At 36.2% G+C, this 23,444-nt stretch overlaps 1 protein-coding gene across 5 annotated transcripts in view; it reads right to left on the bottom strand.

Moving 5' to 3' along the window:
- The window catches only part of DNAH12 (dynein axonemal heavy chain 12), a 107,242-nt gene that overhangs the window by 50,807 nt on the left and 32,991 nt on the right, over window positions 1–23,444 (bottom strand). For 4 of the 5 annotated variants that reach the window (XM_087954750.1, XM_087954752.1, XM_087954751.1 and 1 more), the window contains exons 17-34: window positions 18,527–18,767; window positions 16,847–17,032; window positions 16,559–16,759; window positions 13,575–13,769; window positions 11,783–11,904; window positions 11,401–11,683; window positions 10,777–10,896; window positions 9,827–9,983; window positions 9,444–9,616; window positions 8,385–8,537; window positions 6,897–7,136; window positions 6,103–6,348; window positions 5,867–5,986; window positions 4,481–4,590; window positions 2,594–2,777; window positions 1,754–1,894; window positions 555–638; window positions 277–465 (exon numbers count right to left, since the gene is read on the bottom strand). In XM_087954750.1, coding sequence (XP_087810876.1) covers window positions 277–465; window positions 555–638; window positions 1,754–1,894; window positions 2,594–2,777; window positions 4,481–4,590; window positions 5,867–5,986; window positions 6,103–6,348; window positions 6,897–7,136; window positions 8,385–8,537; window positions 9,444–9,616; window positions 9,827–9,983; window positions 10,777–10,896; window positions 11,401–11,683; window positions 11,783–11,904; window positions 13,575–13,769; window positions 16,559–16,759; window positions 16,847–17,032; window positions 18,527–18,767 — 3,145 coding nt within the window. The remainder of the gene's footprint in view (window positions 1–276; window positions 466–554; window positions 639–1,753; window positions 1,895–2,593; window positions 2,778–4,480; window positions 4,591–5,866; window positions 5,987–6,102; window positions 6,349–6,896; window positions 7,137–8,384; window positions 8,538–9,443; window positions 9,617–9,826; window positions 9,984–10,776; window positions 10,897–11,400; window positions 11,684–11,782; window positions 11,905–13,574; window positions 13,770–16,558; window positions 16,760–16,846; window positions 17,033–18,526; window positions 18,768–23,444) is intronic. The other variant, XM_087954749.1, reaches the window with a different exon arrangement.

Genomic DNA, 23,444 nt, shown 5'->3' with positions numbered 1-23,444 from the left:
AAACCCTATACCATTTCAGACAAATGGTTATCCAATTGAGATCATAAGCAGTTTATTTTCACTTAATGATTGCTTTGCTTAACAATCAAGGTGCTGGTCCTTACTGTGTTTGCTAAATGAGAACTACCTGTACTCCAAGCAGTTTATGTATATCTTTGAACTATACCAACTTAAAAATATTTAGAATTCCAAAGAGAAAGCTGGCTTCACCAACATATGATTCTGTCAACAAAAATAAGCTGATTAAATCATTTTCCTGAGAGAATGTCAAATTACCTTGCACTGTTTCCGACGGACTCGCAAAGCAGGAGGTACTAACCAATCAAAAAGGTCTTCAAACAGGTCTTGGAATTCCTTTTCATTCAGGGGTTCAGGAAGTGTCATCAACCATGAAGTAACAAGTGGCTTCCATCCCAATTGTGAAGGCTCTAAATAAATCATTCCACATCGACTGACTGTAGCTGGCTACAGCAGAATAATAAATGTATTTTTAGAATCTCATTCTGATTCCAATTTCAGATTCAGAAAGCTGCTTTAACTTGGTTTTCACTTACGGAAGCCTGAGATAGATCCATAGCTTCAAAGATGAGGCTCATCTGAGGCGACATTTGAATAATTTCTCCACTCATCAGACATAACTGAAAACAAAAACGGATACCAAAAAAATATCCAAATTATATGTGTGCAATCCTGTGATAAAGGATTCTACCAGCTCTGGGTTGAGAAAGAAAGTGTCTCAGCTAAGGCCAACCTAGTAGATGCATTCAGAATAGCTGAACATAAAAATCACGATAGTTTCTACAAGATTTTTCATGCCTTGAAAGCTGTCTTGAGGAAGAATACAATACAGGTAGTCCTTGACATACAAGCACAATTGAGCCCAAAATTTATGTTGTTAAGTGAGACATTTGTTAAGTGAGTTTTGCCTCATTTTACAACTTTTCTTGCCACAATTGTTAACTGAATCACTGCACTTGTTAAGTGAATCTGGTTTCCCCATTAACTTTGCTTATCAGAAGATCGCATGATCCTAGAAACACAGCAAATATCATAACTATGAACCAGTTGCCAAGCATCTGAATTTTGATCACATAATCATGAGGATGCTGCAAAGATCGTAACTATGAAAAACAGTCATAAGTCACATTTTTCAGTGCCGTTGCAACTTTAGTCAGTAATCAAACTGTTGTAAGTTGCGGACTACCTGTAAACTGAGGTTTGATGCGTGCAACCCACAAGAACAATTCTGCTGCTTTTACCAATAGAAATGGTAAATCTTAATATATTACTTAAGGACAAGCTATGTAAGTATTTTTAAAAGATAGGGTTTATATTAGAAAGTTTTTACAAGACCCTTGGATGTTACATTCTTGCTCAACACATGAATTAATTGTTTTCATTTCCTTTTCTGCAGTTGCTTGTATTCAATCATTTTTTTATTTTTTTAATCATGCACCCCCTTTCCGTTAACATATTTTTTAAAATGTGAGTTATCATACATATTGTACTGCTAAGCCTTTTTAAAAATAGGCACAATGAAGGTTGTTGCTGAAATATAATTTAAGTTTTCTTTTTTTATGATAAACTATATGAATAATTAAAAAATAAGTACTAGAAAAAAGAAATTAACTCCCTAAATTCTGTTTAAGTGAAAATTAACTATCTGTATGCAATAATTGGAAGAAGTGGTAATTTGGAAGCTAATGCAATCCCCACCCACCCGCCAGCAATCCAAGGTAATGAATAGCATCACCTTTTTGTTGTCGTCCAACACAGTGTTCATACTTTCTATCCAAAGAGTATCAATAGGACCATCAAAAACAACCCATTTGCGGTCAGGTGTTTCAGTTAAAGCAAATTCTCGAAAAGTATTGGCCACTACGCCATCTGTCCACTAAAGTGAAGAAGAGAGACACAAGGAAACTTTAACTGCTTATATTGCCCTGACATGTGTACTGATTTGGGAATGTATGTATACATGTGTAACAAGTCATGTTTCAAATACATACCATATTAAATTGACATTAATCAAACTTAACATGCTACTGAATGATTAAACTAAGAAGGTTAAGAATGTTTCTTCATGACTGCTGACAATTGTGCAGTGACTTGATAAATTCCATTAAAAACACTTCCATCCTCTAGAATAGCATTCCCATGGAGATATGTCCAAATGTCCTGGCAGCCCCTTAATATATGCCTGTGCTGCCAGGTCTGGGTTAGGGTATTTGTGAAGCCCCTGTCATATTTTTTAAATGTCATTGTTTTTGTCTTATGTGGACAGTTATGTTTTGCTATATTATGTTTTAATTATACAACTGATATTTTATAAGCTTTCTAGAGTCTTTGTGGAATTGGGTAGCCTTCACCAATCAAATAAAGAAGGACAGAACTTATTCTTTTTCGTTTGCATTTGGAACATTTCCTGAAACATGCCTAAAAATATACAAGTACACAGATGCTTATATATTACAGTGCAGTTGGTCCACCCCATCATCCATAAGCAATTTAATGGAGCTACCCTACCAGAAGATTTAAATTGATCAAAACTATAAGGTACATTTTTGTAATCTAAGGAATGTATAATGATTACCTCATGAGATACTGGATCAAATCGTCCAAAGAGTTGCCCCATAGTAATAGCTTTTGGATTGACAGTTCTGTGTATTACCTTTTCTTCTTCTCCATACTCACGCTCATTCATTAGAGAAAGTGTATCTGCTAATACATGCAGAACTTTGGTCTTGCCAGAAAAAGGCTCTCCTACAAGCATAAACCTGATAAAATAAAAGTTGTTTTCCAGTATTTTTTTTCAGCCTAGAAAAGCAAAGTCATTATTCACAGTAATTAATCCTGAAGATATCTATACCCATTTAATTGCCACAAAAGTGAAAATGGAATTATAAAAAAGGAAAGAATGAGAGAACGGGAGCACACTGAGTTTTTATGAAGTTACAGTAAGAAAAACTAGCTGAGTTTTTCAAGCAGAATAGCGTCCCTCCAGAATATAATTCAGCCTCTATTGGTTTTCCATAACTTATTAAAAATCCAAATTATTTCAAACAGACTTTTGGGGTGTGATAGGATACTATTGCTTGTCAAGAGTTTATTTAATGTGTCATTGTGGTTATTTTATTGTTTGTTTCTTTTATACAGTATTTACACTATATACACTTAATGTATTTTATGGACATATGTTTATCATCATTAATTAATTAATTAATCTAAATTCCAACAACTCAATCATAACCATAGCAATAGCATTTAGACTTATATACAGTATTATAATGCTTTACAGCACTCGCTTGCATGTATGCAAGCTGCATTTATCCATTCACTTCTCAATTGGAAGATCTCTTTCACACTTTTTGTCCAACAATGTAAGGTGATCATACATTAGGTACATTAGGTTATAGAGGTGTTTGACTTATTACATATTGCACTGAAGTTAAAATGTGCCAGAGTACTATATGAATCCAATCATAGATTTCCTGTGGTGAATAATAGAATCCATTTTTATTTGATTTGTCAATCGCTTTACAAGATAATAGGTATAAGTATATACATAGTTATGAATACATGAAATGGGTACATATAAGAAAAATAAAATAAACAATAGGACAGGGACGGTAGGCACATTGATGCACTTATGCACGCCCCCATTTATAGACTCCCTATGGTGTCTTTTTCACTTTTAATACAAATTTGAATTTCCCTAAAGGAATACATTATAATCAGGAGTTCTGAATTTTTAATATAGTGGTATCACTTTGATAACTAATTCACTGTATGGACCAACCTTATCAGATTTACTTCATGTTAAATTGAGGATGATAAAAAAAACCATGCCAAAGCCCAAAAAATATTATAACAAACTTTATTAATACCAAAAGAAATCAAGCTCTTTATGTATTGTATTACTGTTTTTTCTTACCACTGACTCCTGTCCTTCTCTAATCTGCTTCATTCCAAAATCTGGACTGACTCATTTCTCTAAAAAGAATACCCTTAAAACCTGGCTAATGTTCAGGAGTGGATTACAATAGAACGCTGCAAGTTCATATAACTGTGATTATGTAATAGAATGGAATGGCTTGTTTCTTGCTTTATATTTTAAAAATAACTCCATGGTAAGTGAGAAAAAATGAGATTAGATTGAAGTTATGAAGTAATCCTGAGTACACAATTCATCACCTATACTAGCATGGTAGACCTTCTCCTGTCACCACTATTCCATCATAATGGAAAAGTTAGGCTTCTTGTTCTCTGACCTGTGCATCTAACCACAGCATACATTTGGTATGTTATCATCTTTCTCCTACCCATCCCAATAATATCAGCTTTATTTGATTCCCCAGTGGGATAGCCTTACATTATTCTTAACTGTAACAGAGTTAACATTTTCTCTTGTAAACCAGCTATTATATTGGTGAAACCATAACAAATACTTATAAAGGTTACTTATCATAAATGTACTTACCCATGTCTAACTATCATCATTTCATAAGTCTGTATCATCTTTTCTAGAAAAACTTTAACAGGCTGGACATTATGCTCTTTGCAACATTCATTTGCACATTCCAGAAAATCCTGAAATACAATAAAAATAAATTCTATATTTTTATTTCTTGAGTATAATTGAATAATATAATTCAAAATATAACATTGCTTACTATCAGGAATATCTTAAGAATGGCCCTGGAAAGAAAATTGAAAATGAAGTAGTCACATTTATTGTATTTATTTATTCAATTTATATGGCCACAGCCTCTCATCCTACTTATTACAACTCCAGAAGGTAATGTTGGATTAAAAATAAAGAATAACCAAAAGCAAAACCCAAAGTAGAAATAAAACACAATGCATGGAGAGGGAACACAATTAGTCACCTAAACCTTAAAAAATGGCTCAGCTAATACCATTGTCTATTGGCCAGGACAAGCAACACATTTTCCAACTCTTATAGGAAGCCAGAGGATCAGAGCCCTCTGAATTTCTGATAGGGCATGCACCAAGATAGAAACAGGCTTTCTATGTCCCATCAGATGTCTTGTTCCAGGCACAAGGCCCAAAGCAATTCCAATCTATTGGGTCTTGTGGAATGGCCAGAAATGTTCAGAGATAGGCATTCCTGAAAACAGTCTGCCTTTGTGCCATGGACAGCTTTAGAAATCTAACCAGCATCTTAAATTGCATCCAATAGTGTATCTGAAGCCAGTGCAGCTTGTGAAGTAATGCTACAACCTGAGTGTCTCATGGTGTACCCATAACTACCCACACCACTGACTTCAGAGTACTCTTCAAAAGCAGCCACATGTAGACTGCATTGCAATCATCTAACCAGGAGCTGATCAAAGCATGAGTGTGAACATATTGTACAATCCTTTATAATGTACTGAATAATCCTAAATATGTTAAACAAGAGTTTAATTATGTTCAACTACAATACTTTATAGTTGATTTTTGAGTGGACATGCATAGAATTATACTGTTGGTCAGCTATTCTGGTTGTTTGTTAATGGAGTTGGCCTTTTTAAATTACGGTATGAAGACACTGAAAAACATATTTATCAAGAAAGCTAAGCTAGATTACCAAGAGTTTAGAAATACCATTCTAGAAGCAAAGACATAAATGTCAAAATTAAGCCACATTTTGAAAGAATGAAATGTGTTTAATTAATTATTAAGAGTTACCTTCTACAAATACATTGAATTTGAATGAATTTTTGTTTCACAGAAATGGTCTAAACTTTCTTACCATAATTACAACTCAAAACTTGTTTTCGTTGTACATATGTAGTAAATAATTATTAATTAGGGCAAATAAAAATATTACTGGCAAACAACATTCTACCAATATACTCACACTATAGTCAGCTTCAGGGAGCTTAATGCCAGGAAATAAATCACTTGTAATTCCCATAAATAGAGGTATGTCATGAGACAAAAATTTAGGCTCATTTACATCTTTGATTGATCGAAGGAGCTGATAAAACAAATAAAGCAACTTAATTAAGCAAAAAGACTATCACTAATTGCAAAAATATCCACTTAAGCTGAATGGATTAATTTCAAATTTGTAAACCACAAGGTAGTACTTACCAATATATCTTCGTTCTCTGTTGGAAATTTTAGTTTTAAGTTACCAGCAGCTATTAGTACTGCTTTGACTGCACGCATTCCATAGTCATAATGAAACTGAGATGAAAGTTGTTCTGAACACAATCTGTAGGTCATGACTATCTTCACAGACAATGGCTTAGCATTCAGAAATCCATAAGAATATAGAGAGATTTCAGCAATGAGGGCATAATTAGGAACCATCATGGCAACTGTTCGGAAAAGAACCTAAAAGAATAGAATAAAGACATGCATATTGCTATTATCTCTGAAAACTGGTATCATAAAATTACTGCAGTTTGTATGAGAGACATCTATAATCTTTCACAATAAAAAGCCATTTAGTTAAATTGCTCTCCAGTAAGGTTTATTTCAGATACTGTGTGTGTGGCCAGTAAGTATTATTTTATTAAAGCAGTAGTTCTCATTTCAGATTGAATAATTTCAAAAGCCTAGAGAGAGCAATGCTTTCAAGCTTGGTCCTAGAAAGAAAATGTTATAGTATTATAGGATCTGTAATTCTCCTATTCTCAGAAAATCATATTCATCTTCAGTTTATTGGTTTATTAATCACTCAAGCCACTTTCACTGATTTATATGCGTATCTATCATTAGAAATGTTAAGATGTATACAAATAATACATTGGCACATGCTACCTATTTTATGCATATGAAATACACACACCTTTCTTGATGAAGCACTCACAATCTTAATATATGGCTATTTAAAAACATATCTGAATTACCCTATTAATCTATTTATTTTGCTACTATACCTTCAGATTATCTGGTAGCTCAGAGCGACCTGCATAACCTGGATTCATAGTAATTGCAACAAAACAATTGGGATTAAGCCTCAGTTCAGTTCCTTCAAAATTAAATATCTCCAGCTTCTGTTGTATAGCTCTCTGGATGCAAAGAATCTGCTGGGCTACCACAGACAGTACCTCCAGTTCAATGCGATTGAATTCATCAAAGCAGGCCCAAGCACCTGAAGAAGCTAAACCCTTAAAAAACTAAAGACAAAACAGCAATGTCAACATGCATATTTCATCATTTGAAAGGGCCATTGCTACAGATGCTCATGGGAAGCATTTCCACAACTCACTAACCTAGAATGTGTATTATATTGTGCACAACCAGACAATTTGACTATATTATATTATTGACTTAGTGAGTAAATAATGTTACTGTTAACCATGGGATAGCACACTACGTGAGTACAATATATTGTCTTCCTTTATTTGTTTTTCAAACCTTAATTGCACTTATTTATCCTAACCAAGGTTTATGATACTGTAACAGTTGTGAAACTGATTAAATCAGTTCAGGATACACTTTTTTATATTTAATGATTGAGTAGTGTATATGAATATTAGAACTGTGAAAAACTATTAAACTTGCCTTTTGGTCTGGATCCAGGCTCCTAGAATAGCCCATCCTATCAAGGCCAGTCATAATTTATGCTACTTTGTTACTAGTTCAGGAGCTTGTTTACCAAAAAAAAATGTTTGTGGCTATTTCTTCTTTAAATAAAACAATGTCAGAGTTCCACTACTGTGACATAACCTGTTTACAAGCATCCTCTCTTTAAGAAGTACAGTAAATTATCCAGTCTCTATGGGTTATTCTAAGACTAGAAGTCACACGGATCATATGACTGTGCAGCTACTTTCCAAATCACTATAAGAAAATGAAGTGTAAGGAGGAAGACCAGGCCTGACATTGGTTACGGTACTTATTTGGGACCATATGTTTTAGACACCACCATATCTATTGGTTGTGTAAAAAGGATGTCTAATTTTGTAAATGAATGGGGATCATAAAATAATAATTAAAGCCTGGTTATTTGCCCAAGCATTGGGATAGTGTGAGATTAAAGTGACATGAGAATATTGCAGATTGCATCAGGAAAGTGTGGTTGTGGTGCCAGGTTTTTCTGGTTTTGGTTTTATTGTTTCTTTTGTTTTTATTGCTGTATACTTTGCTTTATTTTTGGATTGTAAGCTGCATACAGTTTGGTTTTAAGATGGGCAGTTATACAAGTTTTAAACAGATAAATAAATTGTTATACCTAATATTTTATTGTTACACCATTTAAAAAACAAATAGCATTTACTAAACTTTCCATTTAGCCCTATGAGACTGAAAAATTACTAACAAACTATGAAGTTGGATTGCTTACAAGCATTCCTTGTTTTTATGAAACATAGGAATATTTTAAAAATTAAAACCACACTTTTAAAAATGCAATTTCAATTTACCTTCCCCATGGCTAGATAATCAAGGCCATCAGAGCAGTTGAAGACAACACATTGCACCGCAACAGCTTTAGCCAAATCTTTGGTAGTCTCTGTTTTACCTGTCCCAGCTGGACCTTCTGGAGCACCACCAAGATTTAAATAAAATGCTCCAATCTAAAAGGAAGACATTAATGATAATATTTCCAAATATAAACCCTCACACTTGAAAATAAATTAAATTAAATGTAATCACATAGCTAACACAGAGCAGATGTCATTTCCTTTGAATCAATAATACAATACGACAGCTTTTTTGCTATTCCAATAACAGATTCCTAATTCAAAACAAACTCATTTATATTTTCCATTTTTCACAACGTTATCAGAATAAGGTACTGAATTTCAATAGAATAAGATAAACTTGAGGAATTGTTCTAAATCTGGAGAACGCTGCTTATACATAAATTTCATTTCTTAGAATCAATAGGGCTGAAAAAGAACATTAGGCCTTTGATTCAAACTCTCTGTTCAGTGTAAGAATTTAAATTAAAAAATCCATCCAACTACAGAAGAAAATTACCAGCAAAGGAGCACTCAATACTGCTATTAAATTAATAAATATAAGAACAAGTGTACCATATTAGAATCTCACTCTTTAGCAATAGAAATTCTGAGAATAATATTTGTTCAAGGTAACTTTAAAATGCAAATGTAATTACCGTATTTTTTGCACTATAAGATGCACCCTGACCATAAGATGCACCTAGGTTTAGAGGAGGAAAAGAAGAAGAAAAAAAATCAGGCAGAGCCTGAGAGGACCACAGATAAAAGTCCGCTCATGTGCCAGCTCTGCCTATTGACTCCTCACTGCGGAAAAGAGACAGAAGAGGCGCCAATGACAAAGACAGAAGAGGCAGGGTTCAGCACTTTAAAAGGACCTCGCCTCTGTGGCCCAGCTGCTATTCACCAAAGGACTGGCACCAACGTACAGACATTTCCACCCACTTTTCTTATGCAGCGAAAAATACGGTAACTGGCTTTTTAGCATTGTTATTAGAAACTGAACTTTTAAAACCTTACCAGAGTGCGATAACATCTGTCTGTGAGAGGAGTGATAACGAGTCGAGGAGAATTGCCAAGATATTCATAAGCATATTTTACATTGCAATTAATGATGCGTACACGTACATTATCATATTCCCAGTAATATCGCAACTGAGCAAGCCATTGAAAATCTGTCTCCTTTGACACACCTAGTAGAATATAAAAAAGGAATATGTTTTAGGCTTAGTATTTTTTATCAAGAAAACAGAAAGGAAAACAATCCAAAAATAATTGAGACATGTCTAAAATGGCAGAATTATTATTTTAACAAAGATAATTAAATTAAAAGATAATTTCTTAAATAATCAGGCAACAGTATATATTATTTTATGATGATGAATAAAAATTATGTTACATACCACTTTCAATCATTTCCATGATGACATCTCTAGCATGCACATCAATAGTGACCAAAGCACCCAATGTAATCCTTGTTTGTTTAGACAACTTCCCTCTTACCAGCTCTACGATATCATTTAACTGATATTGAAGAGCCTGGTAATAATTCTGCAAGCCCTGAACAATGAAAATGGAAAGTTCAACTTTAATACACCCTTTATTGTGAATAGCTAAGAGTTGCTCAGTGTTATTCTGCTATTTACTCCCAATTTCATCAATTGTTAAGTTCTGCTATAATAACTTTAATAATCAAATGCTGGTCATGTATATTTCTGACTTTCCCTTCATCTGTGCATATAATTTTTGGACCAAAGAAAATTAATTGGGAATTATTTTTTAGGAATCTTATTACTTAATGAATAAATTGTAGGAATCTGCATTTAAAACTGAAACAGAAAAGATGTCAGAAAAGGTGCTTTAGAGTTGATATGCAAGCAGATATATTTCCTCTTTAAAGCACCTTCTCTATTTTGGATCAGAGTATCTGTATATCCCTAGTACATCCAGAAAACAAATATTGGATTGATATTACTGTTCTAAAAGTACTGTGATAAAAAAACTAGAAAATTAAATACTGTAAGAGTCTCCAATATTTATAAAGCCTTGAGACATAAACTTTTATAGATATGGATAAATTAGATTGAAAAGTTGAGAAAAAGGCCAGGAAGAAAACAATTACAACTTATCTGGCAAAACAAAAACAAAACTGTATGCATGTGTTCATATAGTCAACAAAAGTAAAATTCAACTTCATGGACTCTTGACTTTTATATTTGTATTCATTTACATATATAACTTGCATCATTAATTCAACAGAGACTTAATATCATAAGCATAGTAGAACAAACATAACATGGCTAAAAAGATAATACAAAAATAATATTAGAAAAATTATGACTCATAAGAGTACCTCTGGGCCACTAGCTATGGCTTCATGAACTTCACTTGTCCAGAACATTTGTGAAACGCATAAAACTACCTGCCCAGGCCATTCTCTTACCCAATCCTTTCTTGGGCTTTCTGGATATGCCTAAGGAAATTATCAGCGTTACTTAGGAGTAATCATGATTAATAATATACTAAATTAACCCAGCCACTCATTTCACAAAATGCAAAACCATAGATTACCATTACAATATCAAGGCTAAACCAGTCTCTCTCTCTCCCACCCCCACACCGCCCGCTTTTGGAATGGCTAATAGGAGAAGATCAGAATATTCACTTCCATTTTAATAACCATCAGCTATAAATTATAAGCAGTCTTGAGTGAAGTTACTGAAATTTGTTCTACAGTCTCACTATAACTAAGATTAACTGTAATCTAGTTAGATATGAATGACATTGCTAGTTGAGTTTAATCTACATTGAAGAAAAAAAACTTTCAAGCTGTTGACTTATCTAAATCTATTCACCCTCCCACCTATTCAGCTTTAGTTTCCCTCAAAATGACTGAAGAAGCACAACCAATTTAGTTAGATCTAATAATGGTGCATATCAGCTAAATAAGATTTTAAATATTTAACAGAAAATATACCAGTCTTGATCTTGTAATAACATCATGAATACTCCTCAACATAATATCTTCAACTTGTATTAGCCACTTTTCAACAGCTCCCCGAGCTTCAGAAGTTGAAATAGTCGAAATAAATTCCACACGTTCACCTTCAGTGCTATACATTGACTTAATATCCAGATTGGGCCGAAATTCAAGTTTCGCAATGCCCTCGAAACACTTTTTCAAGTGAGGCTGGACACGGAGAGGGTCTTTAGTCTCTGACAGTATCTCCAACATCTCATCATTAGACAAGAAAAAAAAGCTAAAATAAATTAATAAGGCATCAGTTGAGTATGTTTGCATAAAAATATGAATTTAAAGATATCTATTCCAGCTTTATTAATGAACAATAGAAATATACCGGGGAAAGAAGAGACGCTTCTTCTCAAGATAGGCATTCAATCCTTTCATGATTTTGTCAAGAAGATCATTACAGTTCTGAAGTTTTTCCAACAACCCTGTCAATGAAGTGGCAGCAAGAACCTAAAAAAGAAGAGAAAACAAAATTAAACCCTAGATTAGAATTACACATCCAACAATTACACTGCTAAGTACATTTGTAATAAGGACTTGGAAAAAAAACTATATCTAATTGCGTATGGTTAAAAAAAAAAGGCAAAAAATCCATACACTAACATGTTCTTCATAGAACTGGGAGCCTCAGCCTGTTTATGTTTCTAAGCATTTTTTCATTAATTTCTTATGGCTAAAAGCACTACACAGTTGAAGATGTAAGTAATGTTCCATACATTTATCACAAATGTTATTCATGCAATATTTATAAATGATTCTAGGTTCAAAATTTTTGCTAGGTATCTGACAAATATTAACGATTAAACATGGATTAATTAAAAATTAATTAAAAAATGGACTGTTAGTGGAAATCTATAATATAAATATAGATTTAATATAATATAATTATTTATATTGATATTTACAACCCACTTCTCCAAAAACAGGACCTAATTGCCATATTTTGCTAAAACTGACATTTCTGGACATTGCCTTGTAGTAGTCAAGGAATCAAGGAATAGATTTGCACAATGACATGTAATGTATCAGCTGTACACCCTAAGTCAGCTGTGACAATTAAGCAGTTAGTTGGACACTCCTTACTTCAGAGTATGACCCCATTTTGAATGGAATGAGCCGCAAATTCAGAACTTGGTTTCCGACTACCATAATAGCAGTATTACCTAATGACAGTTTTGATTTGTTCACCTTCATCCCAGCCTATTATCAAACTTAGGAATTGATTAAGAGTGCCAATTTTATTGTATTATTTCACACTAAAATATTTCTATTTTTGAAATGTTGGTGAGTGAATCATGATCACAGATTATAAAGTTTATTTCATTAAGCGTCCTTTAATAAAGGTAGCCCTCAGCTTACGATCACAACTGAGCCCAGAATTTATGTTGCTAAGTGAGAAATTTGTTAAGTGAGTTTTGTCCCATTTTATGACTTTCCTTGCCACAGTCGTTAAGTGAATCACTGCAGTTCTTAAATTAATAACACGGTTGTTAAGTGAATCTGGCTTCCCCATTGATTTTGCTTATCAGAAGGTCACAAAAAGTGGTCACATGACCCCGGGACAATGCAACTGTCATAAATATGAGTCAGTTGTCAAGCATCTGAATGTAAATGACATGACTATGGAGATACTGCAGCAGTAAGAAAGTAAGAAAATGGCCATAAGTCACTTTTTTCCCAATAAACAGTCACTAAATGAACTGGTTGTAAGTTGAGGATAAACTGTAATTTTGAAATAATGGTAAAAATAATTGAACATTCCATTATGCAAAGTCATTTTTCATCAACTGCACGCTAATTTTTATTTCATGTGAAATCTAACTTTTAGATTTGGGAGTAGATTTTTTTTTTCTTTATGCAGATTTCTCAATTATTAAGTAGCCACCTCTCATATATCTGGCAGTATGCTTTTGCAGTATATTCAGAATTTTTGAAAAAACAATTTTCTGTCATTCTGCTGTTTCACATAGTATGATAGATTTTCAGTAATAGCTTTTTTGCAACTCCAATACTAGGCTACTTCACAAAAGAAAAGCCACTTAGAGGTTTTGTGCACAGCTTACAAATATATGGTCTACTTATTTCAGCTAATCAGAGCAGACTCATCATTACTACTTTACCTTGGGATCCTTGACACAGTATTTCATAATATCTCTCCAATACCTATCCACAGTCTGGAATTGGCGCCCTTCCTCTGGCATTTGTTGCATAATGTCTTCTGAAGAAAAAATTGGTTCCAAGTAAAGCCACTGAGCTTGCACTTTTAGCCACTCATCAATAGTCTCTTGAATTCTAATTAAGCGTTCTTCCCATTCCTAAAAATGCATTAAGATTTTAGCACAGAGTATCTATATCTATATATAATGTGAAAGTCAAAGTCAAAACCAGAATAATGGGACAAATTAAATGGAAATCCCTCTTCCATTAATTTATCCTTTGGGCTACTTTAGAAATTCCTTATCTCTCATCTATAATTGAGAGCAGGCAAATCTGTGTAAAGAGATAGTCTTTGGGGGAAATCTAAGTAAAAGATACAGTAGTAGGTGAATCATATATTTTAAAAACAGTATTCCTAGAATGCAGGCATTACCACAGAGAGGTTTTATCCGCAAGTAACTGAAAGATGGGGCATAATGTATCCAAGTGAGTGTGGTGCAGAAAAGGATTAAAATGTAATTCTTGAACGCAGATTTTTTGAAATTATTATGATTGTTTTAATAATTACTTGAACATCTTAATTCTGTTCTCATTGTTCTACTTTACTTTTGTATTATTTGGAGTGTCATCTCCCATTCTTATTCAATCAAGTGGGAGGGCAGGACCTCAATCAATCCATTAATCAAATCCTAAACAGAATTATGAGGAAACAATGTTTCTTTATCTATTTATTTATTTACTTATTTATTTAATTTGTCAATCGCTTACAAGATAATAGGTATAAGTATATACATAGTTATGAATGCATGAAATGGGTACATATAAGAAAAATAAAAGAAACAATAGGACAGGGACAGTAGGCACGTTGGTGCCCTTATGCACGCCCCCTACAGACCTCTTAGGAAAGGGGTGAGGTCAATAGTAGACAGTCTAGGGTTCAAGCTTTTGGGGTTTGGGAAGAAACCACAGAGTCAGGTAGAGTATTCCAGACATTGACCACTCTGTTGCTGAAGTCGTATTTCCTGCAATCGTTTGGTGCGGTTAACCTTGAGTTTGTATCTATTGTGTGCTCTTGTGTTGTTATGGTTGAAGCTGAAGTATTCATTGACAGGTAAGTCATTGCAATGTATGATTTTATATACCATACTTAGATCAGACCGAAGACAGCGTAATTCAAGGTTTTCTAGGTCTAGAATTTCAAGTCAGGTGGCATAAGATATTCTACAACGAGTAGAGGAGTGGAGAACTCTTCTTGTGAAATATTTCTGGACTTTCTCAACTGTGCTAATATCAGATACGTAATGTGGGTTCCAGACTGATGAGCTGTATTACAGTATTGGTCTAGCAAATGTTTGTATGCTCTAGTTAATGGTGTGATATTACCAGAGAAAAAACTATGTAGGATTAGGTTAACAACTCTTAATGCCTTTTTGGCTATGTAGTTACAGTGGGCTCTAGCACTTAGATCATTAGAGATGAGTATTCCAAGGTCCTTTACAGAGCTTGGATCATCAACAAGGTCTTGACTATTCAGCTTGTATTTTATTTTCTGATTTTTTTTGCCAATATGTAAGACAGAGCATTTATTTGTTGAGATTTGAAGTTGCCATATGTCTGACCTTTCTGATACATAGTCAAGATCTTTTTGAAGGGTAGCAGTATTGTCTGTGGTATTGAACAGCTTTACATCATCAGCGAAGAGAACGCAGTTGCTCTTAATGTGATCACAGAGGTCATTTATGTAGAGTATGAAGAGAGTTGGTCCTAGAACACTGACTTGGGAGACACCACTATTGACAGGTACAGAATTTGATAGGACAGTCCCAATTTTGACCATTTGTTGTCTGTTTGACAGGAATGCTTCTATCCAGTTATGCAGGTGTCCAGATATACCATAAGATTTAGTTTTAGTTTTAGGAGTAGTTTGTCGTGTATCACTGAATCAAAGGCTTTACAGAAGTCTATGTAGATTGACTTCTGGTGGCAAGCAATTCTACTGGTTAATTGTTCTCGCTGTCAGGAAGTTTCTCCTTACTTTTAGGCTGCTTCTCTCTCTGTTCAGTTTCCATCCTTCTGGTGCTTTGGAAAATATATTGCCCCCCTTTCTTTCTGGCAGCCCCCTAAAAGCCTGTTGCCTATCATCCTCTTGGTAAAGCATGTGAGCCATTTCCTCCTTTCAGTGGTCCATGAAAGTACATCTTTGTACTTTGTTTACAAAATTGTAAAAAGTGTGGGTGGAATTGGTGCGTAGAAGGTTTTCCTCTTGTTTAATGTGATGATTGGCGCATTCAGTCTTTATCTGGTGGCATAAATTTTTGAATCGGCTTTTGAAGTTGGCAACATGACCAGATTTGTTTTTCCGCCAGAGTGATCTCTTTTTGGATTGAAGTTTCTTTATTGTTATGGGTAATCTGTTTTTTTGCTTTGTTTCGGGAGTTGTTATTGGTTTCACTTTGATATAAATTGTTTCACCTTGATATAGCGTTTTCAACCACAGAGGCAATGAAATCTGGTTTGTCATTTCATCTTCCTCTGCAGGAGCTCCAGGAACTACTTTTGTGAGTGTACTATGTCTCTGCAGACTCTTATTTTGGCTACTCAGAATAAGATGGGTTAATGAGGGCTTAAAGTGACAAGAAGTAAAGGAATATAGCCTCTTTATACAGATTTTTAAAGCACCCCTTCAAAACTTTCTGTTGACCTAATATTCAAGAAAAATTGTAATGTCTATTTAAGATTTAAAAATTTGTACCTTTTAATATATGAATTATGTATTTATACTTTTTTAAAAAAATGAATACTCTATAACTGTTCTATAAATTATTTTTTGATTACCTTTGATTAAAAATAAGATTACAGTCCAGAGCAAATTTATCAAAGAATCAGGGTCAATAGTTTAAAGATATACATACATCCAGAATTAAAAGAGAACAGAAAAAGCAAATACCTTCATTTGTTTTTCAAATGGTTTGATGAAAGGTGATCCCCTCATTGTTTGTGTTTTTACAATCTGATCATCTAGAATTGTCTGGATTTCATCAACAGCAGACAGAATGCTAACTCCAGTCTCACGATATAAGCCAGTTTGGAAGGAAATTGAATCCCAGGTCTCCATCATATTATGCATTGCTTTTTCTAGTGAAAATTCCTATACCATAGAGGAAATAAATTGTTTTATTATTTAATTCCTTTGGTTCTTGAGAATTTGGGTTTAATAGTTGGTATCTTATCTTACCTTACTTGCTCCCATACTTATAACTTCAAATTGCTCTAAGTAAGGAGTTAGGTTCTGCTTTAACACTTTTCTTAAGGTACTTCCAGAATCTGGAGTTAAATCATATCCAACAATTTCTGACATCTGATTCCAATGACGAGCTTTTATGCCTGGATTACAAAGGATAGTCACCAAGGGGATATTTTCCTAATTGAGAGAGAAAAAAAATATTACACAAAATTTGGAATTTATTTAGGATTTTTGGTAGGGTAGCTGAAAGCATATATTTATTTCTGCATGCATACTTGTACATAATTCTCTCTCTCACACACACACACACACACTTTTCTAATGCAAATTGCTTATCATTTTCAGAAGACATTGGCCCTAAGTCTGGAAATCACAAATGCCTTCTTGACTGGTGCCAATAACACCTTTGGAATGATTAAATTATAATGTAGTTACTAGCAGGACAATCCATTTTTGCCAGCAGGGTGCTGCAGGAGGTGTCCGTTCCATCTCCTCACTGCCAGCTGGCCTGCAGGGGAAAACTACAATGCTGATACAGCCCTCGAAGAAATCCAGTTTGACACCCCTGGTTTAACTTCTAGGCCAGGGCATAACCAGTAACCAATAAGAATGCAAACTAGTGACCAATGAAATTTGAGGTGATATCTAAAGCACAGTGGTCAGTCAAATCATAGAATCTCATGCCCCAGACAGAACAAGGGCTTTTTAATGGGTACTATGGTATAACTCTATGCTTTTAAATTTTCTCCCAAGATGCAGAAAGAGGCCATTCAGAAATGACATGAAAATGTGTCTTATTCAGAAATCTATTCCTTGATTAACTTTCTTTGTACTTTTGCTACTATCAATTGAACCTGAAAACTATCTAAGAATCTAGAACATGTGAGTAATGTTAAGATTAAATATTTAAAATGTTTATATATGCTTACTCTACATTGGAAATTTTGGAATTTAATATACTTTCTTATAATTTGAATTAGTACATTTCCCCTTGTCAATTATGCCTACTTTGGTTCCTAATTTACTATTTCCACAATTTAATGATTTTAAACAATTGCAATTCAACACTATATTTATTCTAAATTTATGGACCATTTTATACCACATTTTTATCATTTTTATACCAGTAAATTTAATAAACTTTCAATTTATTTTCTTTTGGGGAGGGGGGGGGTTAGAATCTCATTTTAATAGTTACCTTCCATTTATTTAGTGGATTAACCCAAGATAAAGGATAAAAGAAACCCTCAGTTTTCGAGTATTAGGCTTGATTGATCTATGTAACTGATCAGTATAAAAATGGGTGGTCAGTGATTGCCAGGGTCTCCAGCAACATGTTCTATAATAGACACTGTGCATTTCTAACTACTTCATAGACTCAGTTCTTCCTGAGACTGACTGTTTCGGCTAGACTGTTGCTCTACTTTTCACTGAGTTAACATTATTATGGCTCAGCTGACCAGGGAAGAGCATTAGAAATCTAAACCTTACTTGAATTAAATCTGTTCTTCTATAACTTCCTCATTCACTGGATGTAACAGTTTGTATAGCACATTTAGTTTTGTCCATGATGCAATTCAGCATGTCACGCAAATATCACCATTGTGAAGTATTTCTGAGTGTATTTCAGCATGTACTTTTCAAAACTTTGCTTTATAATTAAACACTTACCTTAAAATCTTTAACCTGCTGCATTACAGCATTACACATTGAAATAGTTGGAGTGTCCTTCTTTTCTTCCTCTACTCTCTCTTCAACTACTGCTCTTCGCAATGACTTTTTTCTTTCTATTTCAGCTTTCTTTTGCTGTTGTTGAAAAAATCTTACTGTCTTATAAATTTCTCGAAAAAATTCATCTACTTCACCTTCCATCTTTTCTCCATTGAGATCTAGAAATGCACCATCCATCCATCTAAAAAAAGAAAAGAATGAAAATATACTGTATTTCAGATAGGGATTTATTTCTTTACTTACAGGCCATACTTATCACCAGAGTAATTCCAGGAAACTTACATATTATGGTTTTAAAAACAGCAAAATAAAAGCAATAACCAAGATGAATGTAATATGTACAACATACTGAAGGATAAATCAAACTCCATCTCTGTCATAAAAACAAAACACACTATCAGGGATAGATAGAAGATCTCATCCTATTGACAGAGCCAGGCTTTAAATTCCTCACAGGCTCAAACATCTCATAGACTCCATAGGAGTTGCTGAGCCAGAGCCCACTGTGAACAGATCCAAGTGTAATTTATCTGTCAGATGCTAAGCAGATTCTTCATAGCAAACCTTCAGGTGTCCATCCTATTTTTATTGTTTACTTAACAATAACTCAGAATTTATTTAATTTGTTTATTTGATTTGTCAATCACTTATAAAATAATAGGTATAAGCATAAACATGAGCAAGAATACAGAAAGTAGGTATGATTAAATGGTGACAATAGGACAATAGGACAGGGACAGGAGGTACGATGGTGCACTAATGCACGCTTATGCATACTCTTCAGAGTGAGGTATGACTGAAGCAAAGTAAATCAAATTTTACTTTCTATGGTGTAGAAAATATCCTTCTGTTAATGTAACCCAATACTGCATCATAGTGGAACTTGCATCATAGTGGTGACTCATATTCATTTCTAATCACTTAGTAATCCAAAAACTTTCTTACAAGCACAGTTACCAGGTATAGGTATAATAGCAAGTTCTATTGCAATTTTTTTAAAAAATTTCATTTATTAACATTTAGCTTTTGTGCATATTACTGTAGCCTATTTCTTTAACCTTTCAAGATCATCATGCAATTATTTCTGTTTTCTAAGTCAGGGGTCCCCAACCGCCGGTCCGCGGACCGTACCGGCGCGGAACAAGCCTTACCGGCCGCTGGTTGCTGGGCGCCGTCATCTTTTTTGGTAAAAAGCAATTTTTCAAAAAGATGGCGGCGCTAGCGTTGCGGTGAGCTTTTCCGGGTAGAAAGCCATTTCTACCCGAAAAGCTCACCAGAGCGCTAGCGCCGCTTTTTGACGAAAAATCACTTCCGTGATGTCACCGGAAGTGATTTTTCGTCAAAAGATGGCGGCGCCCAGCTGATGCCGGAACCGGGCGCGGCGCCAGCTGACGCCGGAACCGGGCGCGGCGTCGAAAAGGTTGGGGATCCCTGTTCTAAGTTATTCTAACAGTAATAGTTAGCCTCAGATTTTATGGAAGCGCAAGATCAGTACTTCTCTTCATTATGGGGAAGAACCATTTATGACAATTCTCTGTATACAGTTGTGAAACCAGCCTTGTAGCCATTTAATTAGCATGCCGTCCAAATCACATTTAACTAGCTTGATAATCAGCATGTTATGAATGACTTTGCCAAATGCTTTCTTGAAATCAAGAGCATGTTGATGTCTACAGCATTCCCATTATTTGTTAAGAAAGTTATCCAATCAAGCTATCAGTTATGATTGTCTGGCAAGACTTGTTCTTGACTCATCCATAATGATCTCTGGTAATGAACATATTGTTTTCATGATGATTACAGACACATTTCTTTTTTAATCTGTTTAAGAATCAGGTCAGGTAGCAGACTGACTTCTATAAAATTGGATCAATCTTCCTCTTTCATCTTTTTGAAGATATCTGTTTGTTTCCAATCATCTGATACTTCCTGTTAAGTCTGGAGCGTGGGCGCAAAGAACGGAGACGAGGCATCGAATAGTGACTCCAACTCTTTATTAGTGACTTCAAAACAGAGCGAAAGACTTGGGCAGCAGCAGCTCCTTTTATAGAGCTGGCTGCTGTCACAACAACCAATGATTTGAGTTTGCCGCGCTGGTAGCGTCCAATCAGTGGTGACCCGCTGGCAGCCAATCAGATCAGCCAGAAACGACCAATCACGATCCGCTGTTTGCGGGCCAATCAGAAGTGCAGGATTACGAGCCTGCCGTGGAAGCAAAACTATTTGGGATTTTTAAACTAACGCGTTTGCTTAGTTCGTAACACCCCTCCCCTAGGTTCCGTCTGAGGGGTGGGGTGATGTATTCTCGCAAGTAAGCAGGTCGTTTTACCTGTCTACCTGATCTGCGTTGCTCCACCAGTCCTTGCCCTGACTCTGGTTCCGATGGGCTGTTCACTGAGCTCAGCGGCAAGGCTGGTCCAACCTCTTCGCTGGGCGACTCAGTGTTGTCATCTCTGCTTCCATCAAGGCTGTCATCCGAATTCCTTGGATTTGCTGCTGTCGCAGTGCTGCTTTGTGGCGAGGCGATCATCTGGTCCAGCTCTCCTTCAGAAGGTGAATATCCCAGGGTTGGTTGTGCTGATTTCTGGGTTTCGGGTACTGGGTCGTATGCTAGCTCTTTTCCGGCCCCCTCGATCTCCCTTCCCCCCCAGGTTTGAGGTTCAGGGCTTGTGATGGGAGTAGGTGCCAGTCTGGAGCGAAGTTGGTCGATGTGGCACTTCCACATTTTCCCATCAGCAATTTGTAAACGGTAGGAATGGGGCCCCGTAACTTGAGTTATGGTAGCAGGGACCCACAATGGGTCACCAGAGAAGTTTTTTGCAAAAACCGGGTCGCCTACCTTGAACGTGCGATACCTGCTGCTGGACCCCAGGGGCTTTTCCGGCGTGTAAGTAGGGTGTAGGCGGTCAAGATGTGAGTGAAGTTTCCGGCCCATCAGGAGTTCGGCTGGGGTTTTGTTTGTGGTGCTGTTTGGGGTGATATGTTGGAGGAGAAGCATCCTGGTCACCTTGTCATCGATGTCCCCTTGGTCCATCTTTTGTAAAGTTTTCTTTATGAATTGGACCATTCGCTCAGCCCTGTCATTGGCCGCAGGGTGAGCTGGCGATGTTAAGGCGTGGCGTATCCCCCGGTCTGCTAGGTACTGTTCAAATGCAAGAGCAGTGAATTGGGGTCCATTATCTGAAACCAGGACATCTGGCAACCCGTGCGTAGCGAATAGTCTATTTAGTTTTTTAACGACTGCTTCTGTGGTGGTGCTCTTCATTTTGTGGACCTCTAGCCAATTGGAATAGGCATCCACAGTTATAAGAAATGTATGCCCCTTGGTAGGTCCCGCAAAATTGATGTGGATACGGGACCAGGGACCCCGGGGTATGTCCCATTCAGTTGACGGGGCTTTTGGTGGAGAAATAATTGCATGATGAGTTTCCTGACACTTGGTGCAAGTGGCCACCCAGGTTTCTATTTGCTTATCTATACCTGGCCACCAAGCGTAGCTCCTCGCTAGTGCCTTCATTCGCACGATGCCAGGATGTCCGTCGTGCAATAGTTTCAGAACTTTATGCTGTAGCCGCTCCGGAATGACGACTCTGTCTCCCCACAAGACGCATCCTCTTTGTGAGAAAAGCTCTGTCTGTCAGTTTTTGAATGGTTTGAAGGTGTTGTTGGGTTCGTTGTCAGGCCAACCTCTTTCCACCCAGCTGAGGACTCGTGCCAAACAAGGATCCTTCCTTGTTTCCGAGGTGATGTCTTGTGCAGTCAGTGGTGGTGAAGGAAGGGTTTCGATTTGTAGCGTGGCTAGGGTTGGAGCTGGGTCGTCTATGACTTCGGGTAGCGGCGAGCGACTCAAGGCGTCAGCGTGGGGAATGGCTTTCCCCGGGCGGTGTAGCAGTTGGTAATCATATGCGGCTAAAAACTCTGACCAACGTGTCATTCTTGGCAATAAGATGTGGGGCGTTGGTTTGTCTCCCGCTAAAATGCCAAGTAATGGTTTGTGATCGGTAATTATGGAAAAGGGTCTTCCATATACATACTCATGGAATCGTTTGATCGCAGCCACAATAGCGAGAGCCTCTTTATCAAGTTGGCTATAATTTCTCTCAGTTTTAGATAAAGTTCTTGAAAAAAACGCAATAGGTGCCTCAGTACCGTTTGGCAGGACGTGGCTCAGGATGGCTCCTACCCCAAATGGTGAGGCATCGCAGGTGACAGTTAATGGTAAAGTCTCGTTATATTGTATCAATACAGCATCTGAAGTTAAAAGGTCTTTTACTTGCTGAAAAGCTCGCTCTTCCCGATGTCCCCAGACCCAGGACGCCTTCTTGTCGAGGAGCCTATGCAGGGGTTCAGCAACAGTCGCCTTCTGAGGCAAGAAGATGTTATAAAAATTAATGAGTCCCAGGAAGGCTTGGAGGTCTGTTTTATTTCTAGGTCTTGGGGCGTTTTTTATTGCAGTCAGTTTTTTCTCAGTAGGGTGAATTCCCTGTTTGTCAAGAAGGTACCCCAGGAATTCAACCCTCTCTGTACATAGTTGGCACTTGTCCTTCTTGACCTTCAGGCCAGCGTCTTTGAATTTCTGGAGAACCATTCTGAGTCGTTTTTCTAATAGGTCTCTAGTGGGGGAAGCTATCAAGACATCATCGAAGTAGGGCACGACCCCTTTTACGCCTTGTAGCAATCTTTCCATCAAACTCTGGAAAATGCCAGGTGCTACACTCACTCCGAATTGAAGTCTATTACACTTGAAGGCACCTCTGTGCGTGACTATAGTTTGGGCCTCCGCAGTCTGTGCATCTACGGGCAACTGCTGGTACGCCTGAGTTAGGTCCAATTTTGCGAATATTTTTCCACCTCCCAG

This window comes from Notechis scutatus, chromosome 2 (assembly GCF_049901735.1).
Source record: "Notechis scutatus isolate UNSWTSFEM ecotype Mainland chromosome 2, rNotScu1.2, whole genome shotgun sequence".
Taxonomy (NCBI): domain Eukaryota; kingdom Metazoa; phylum Chordata; class Lepidosauria; order Squamata; family Elapidae; genus Notechis; species Notechis scutatus.
Note: the sequence above shows the minus strand (reverse complement) of the source record. Positions and strands in the feature narration are given on the sequence as shown.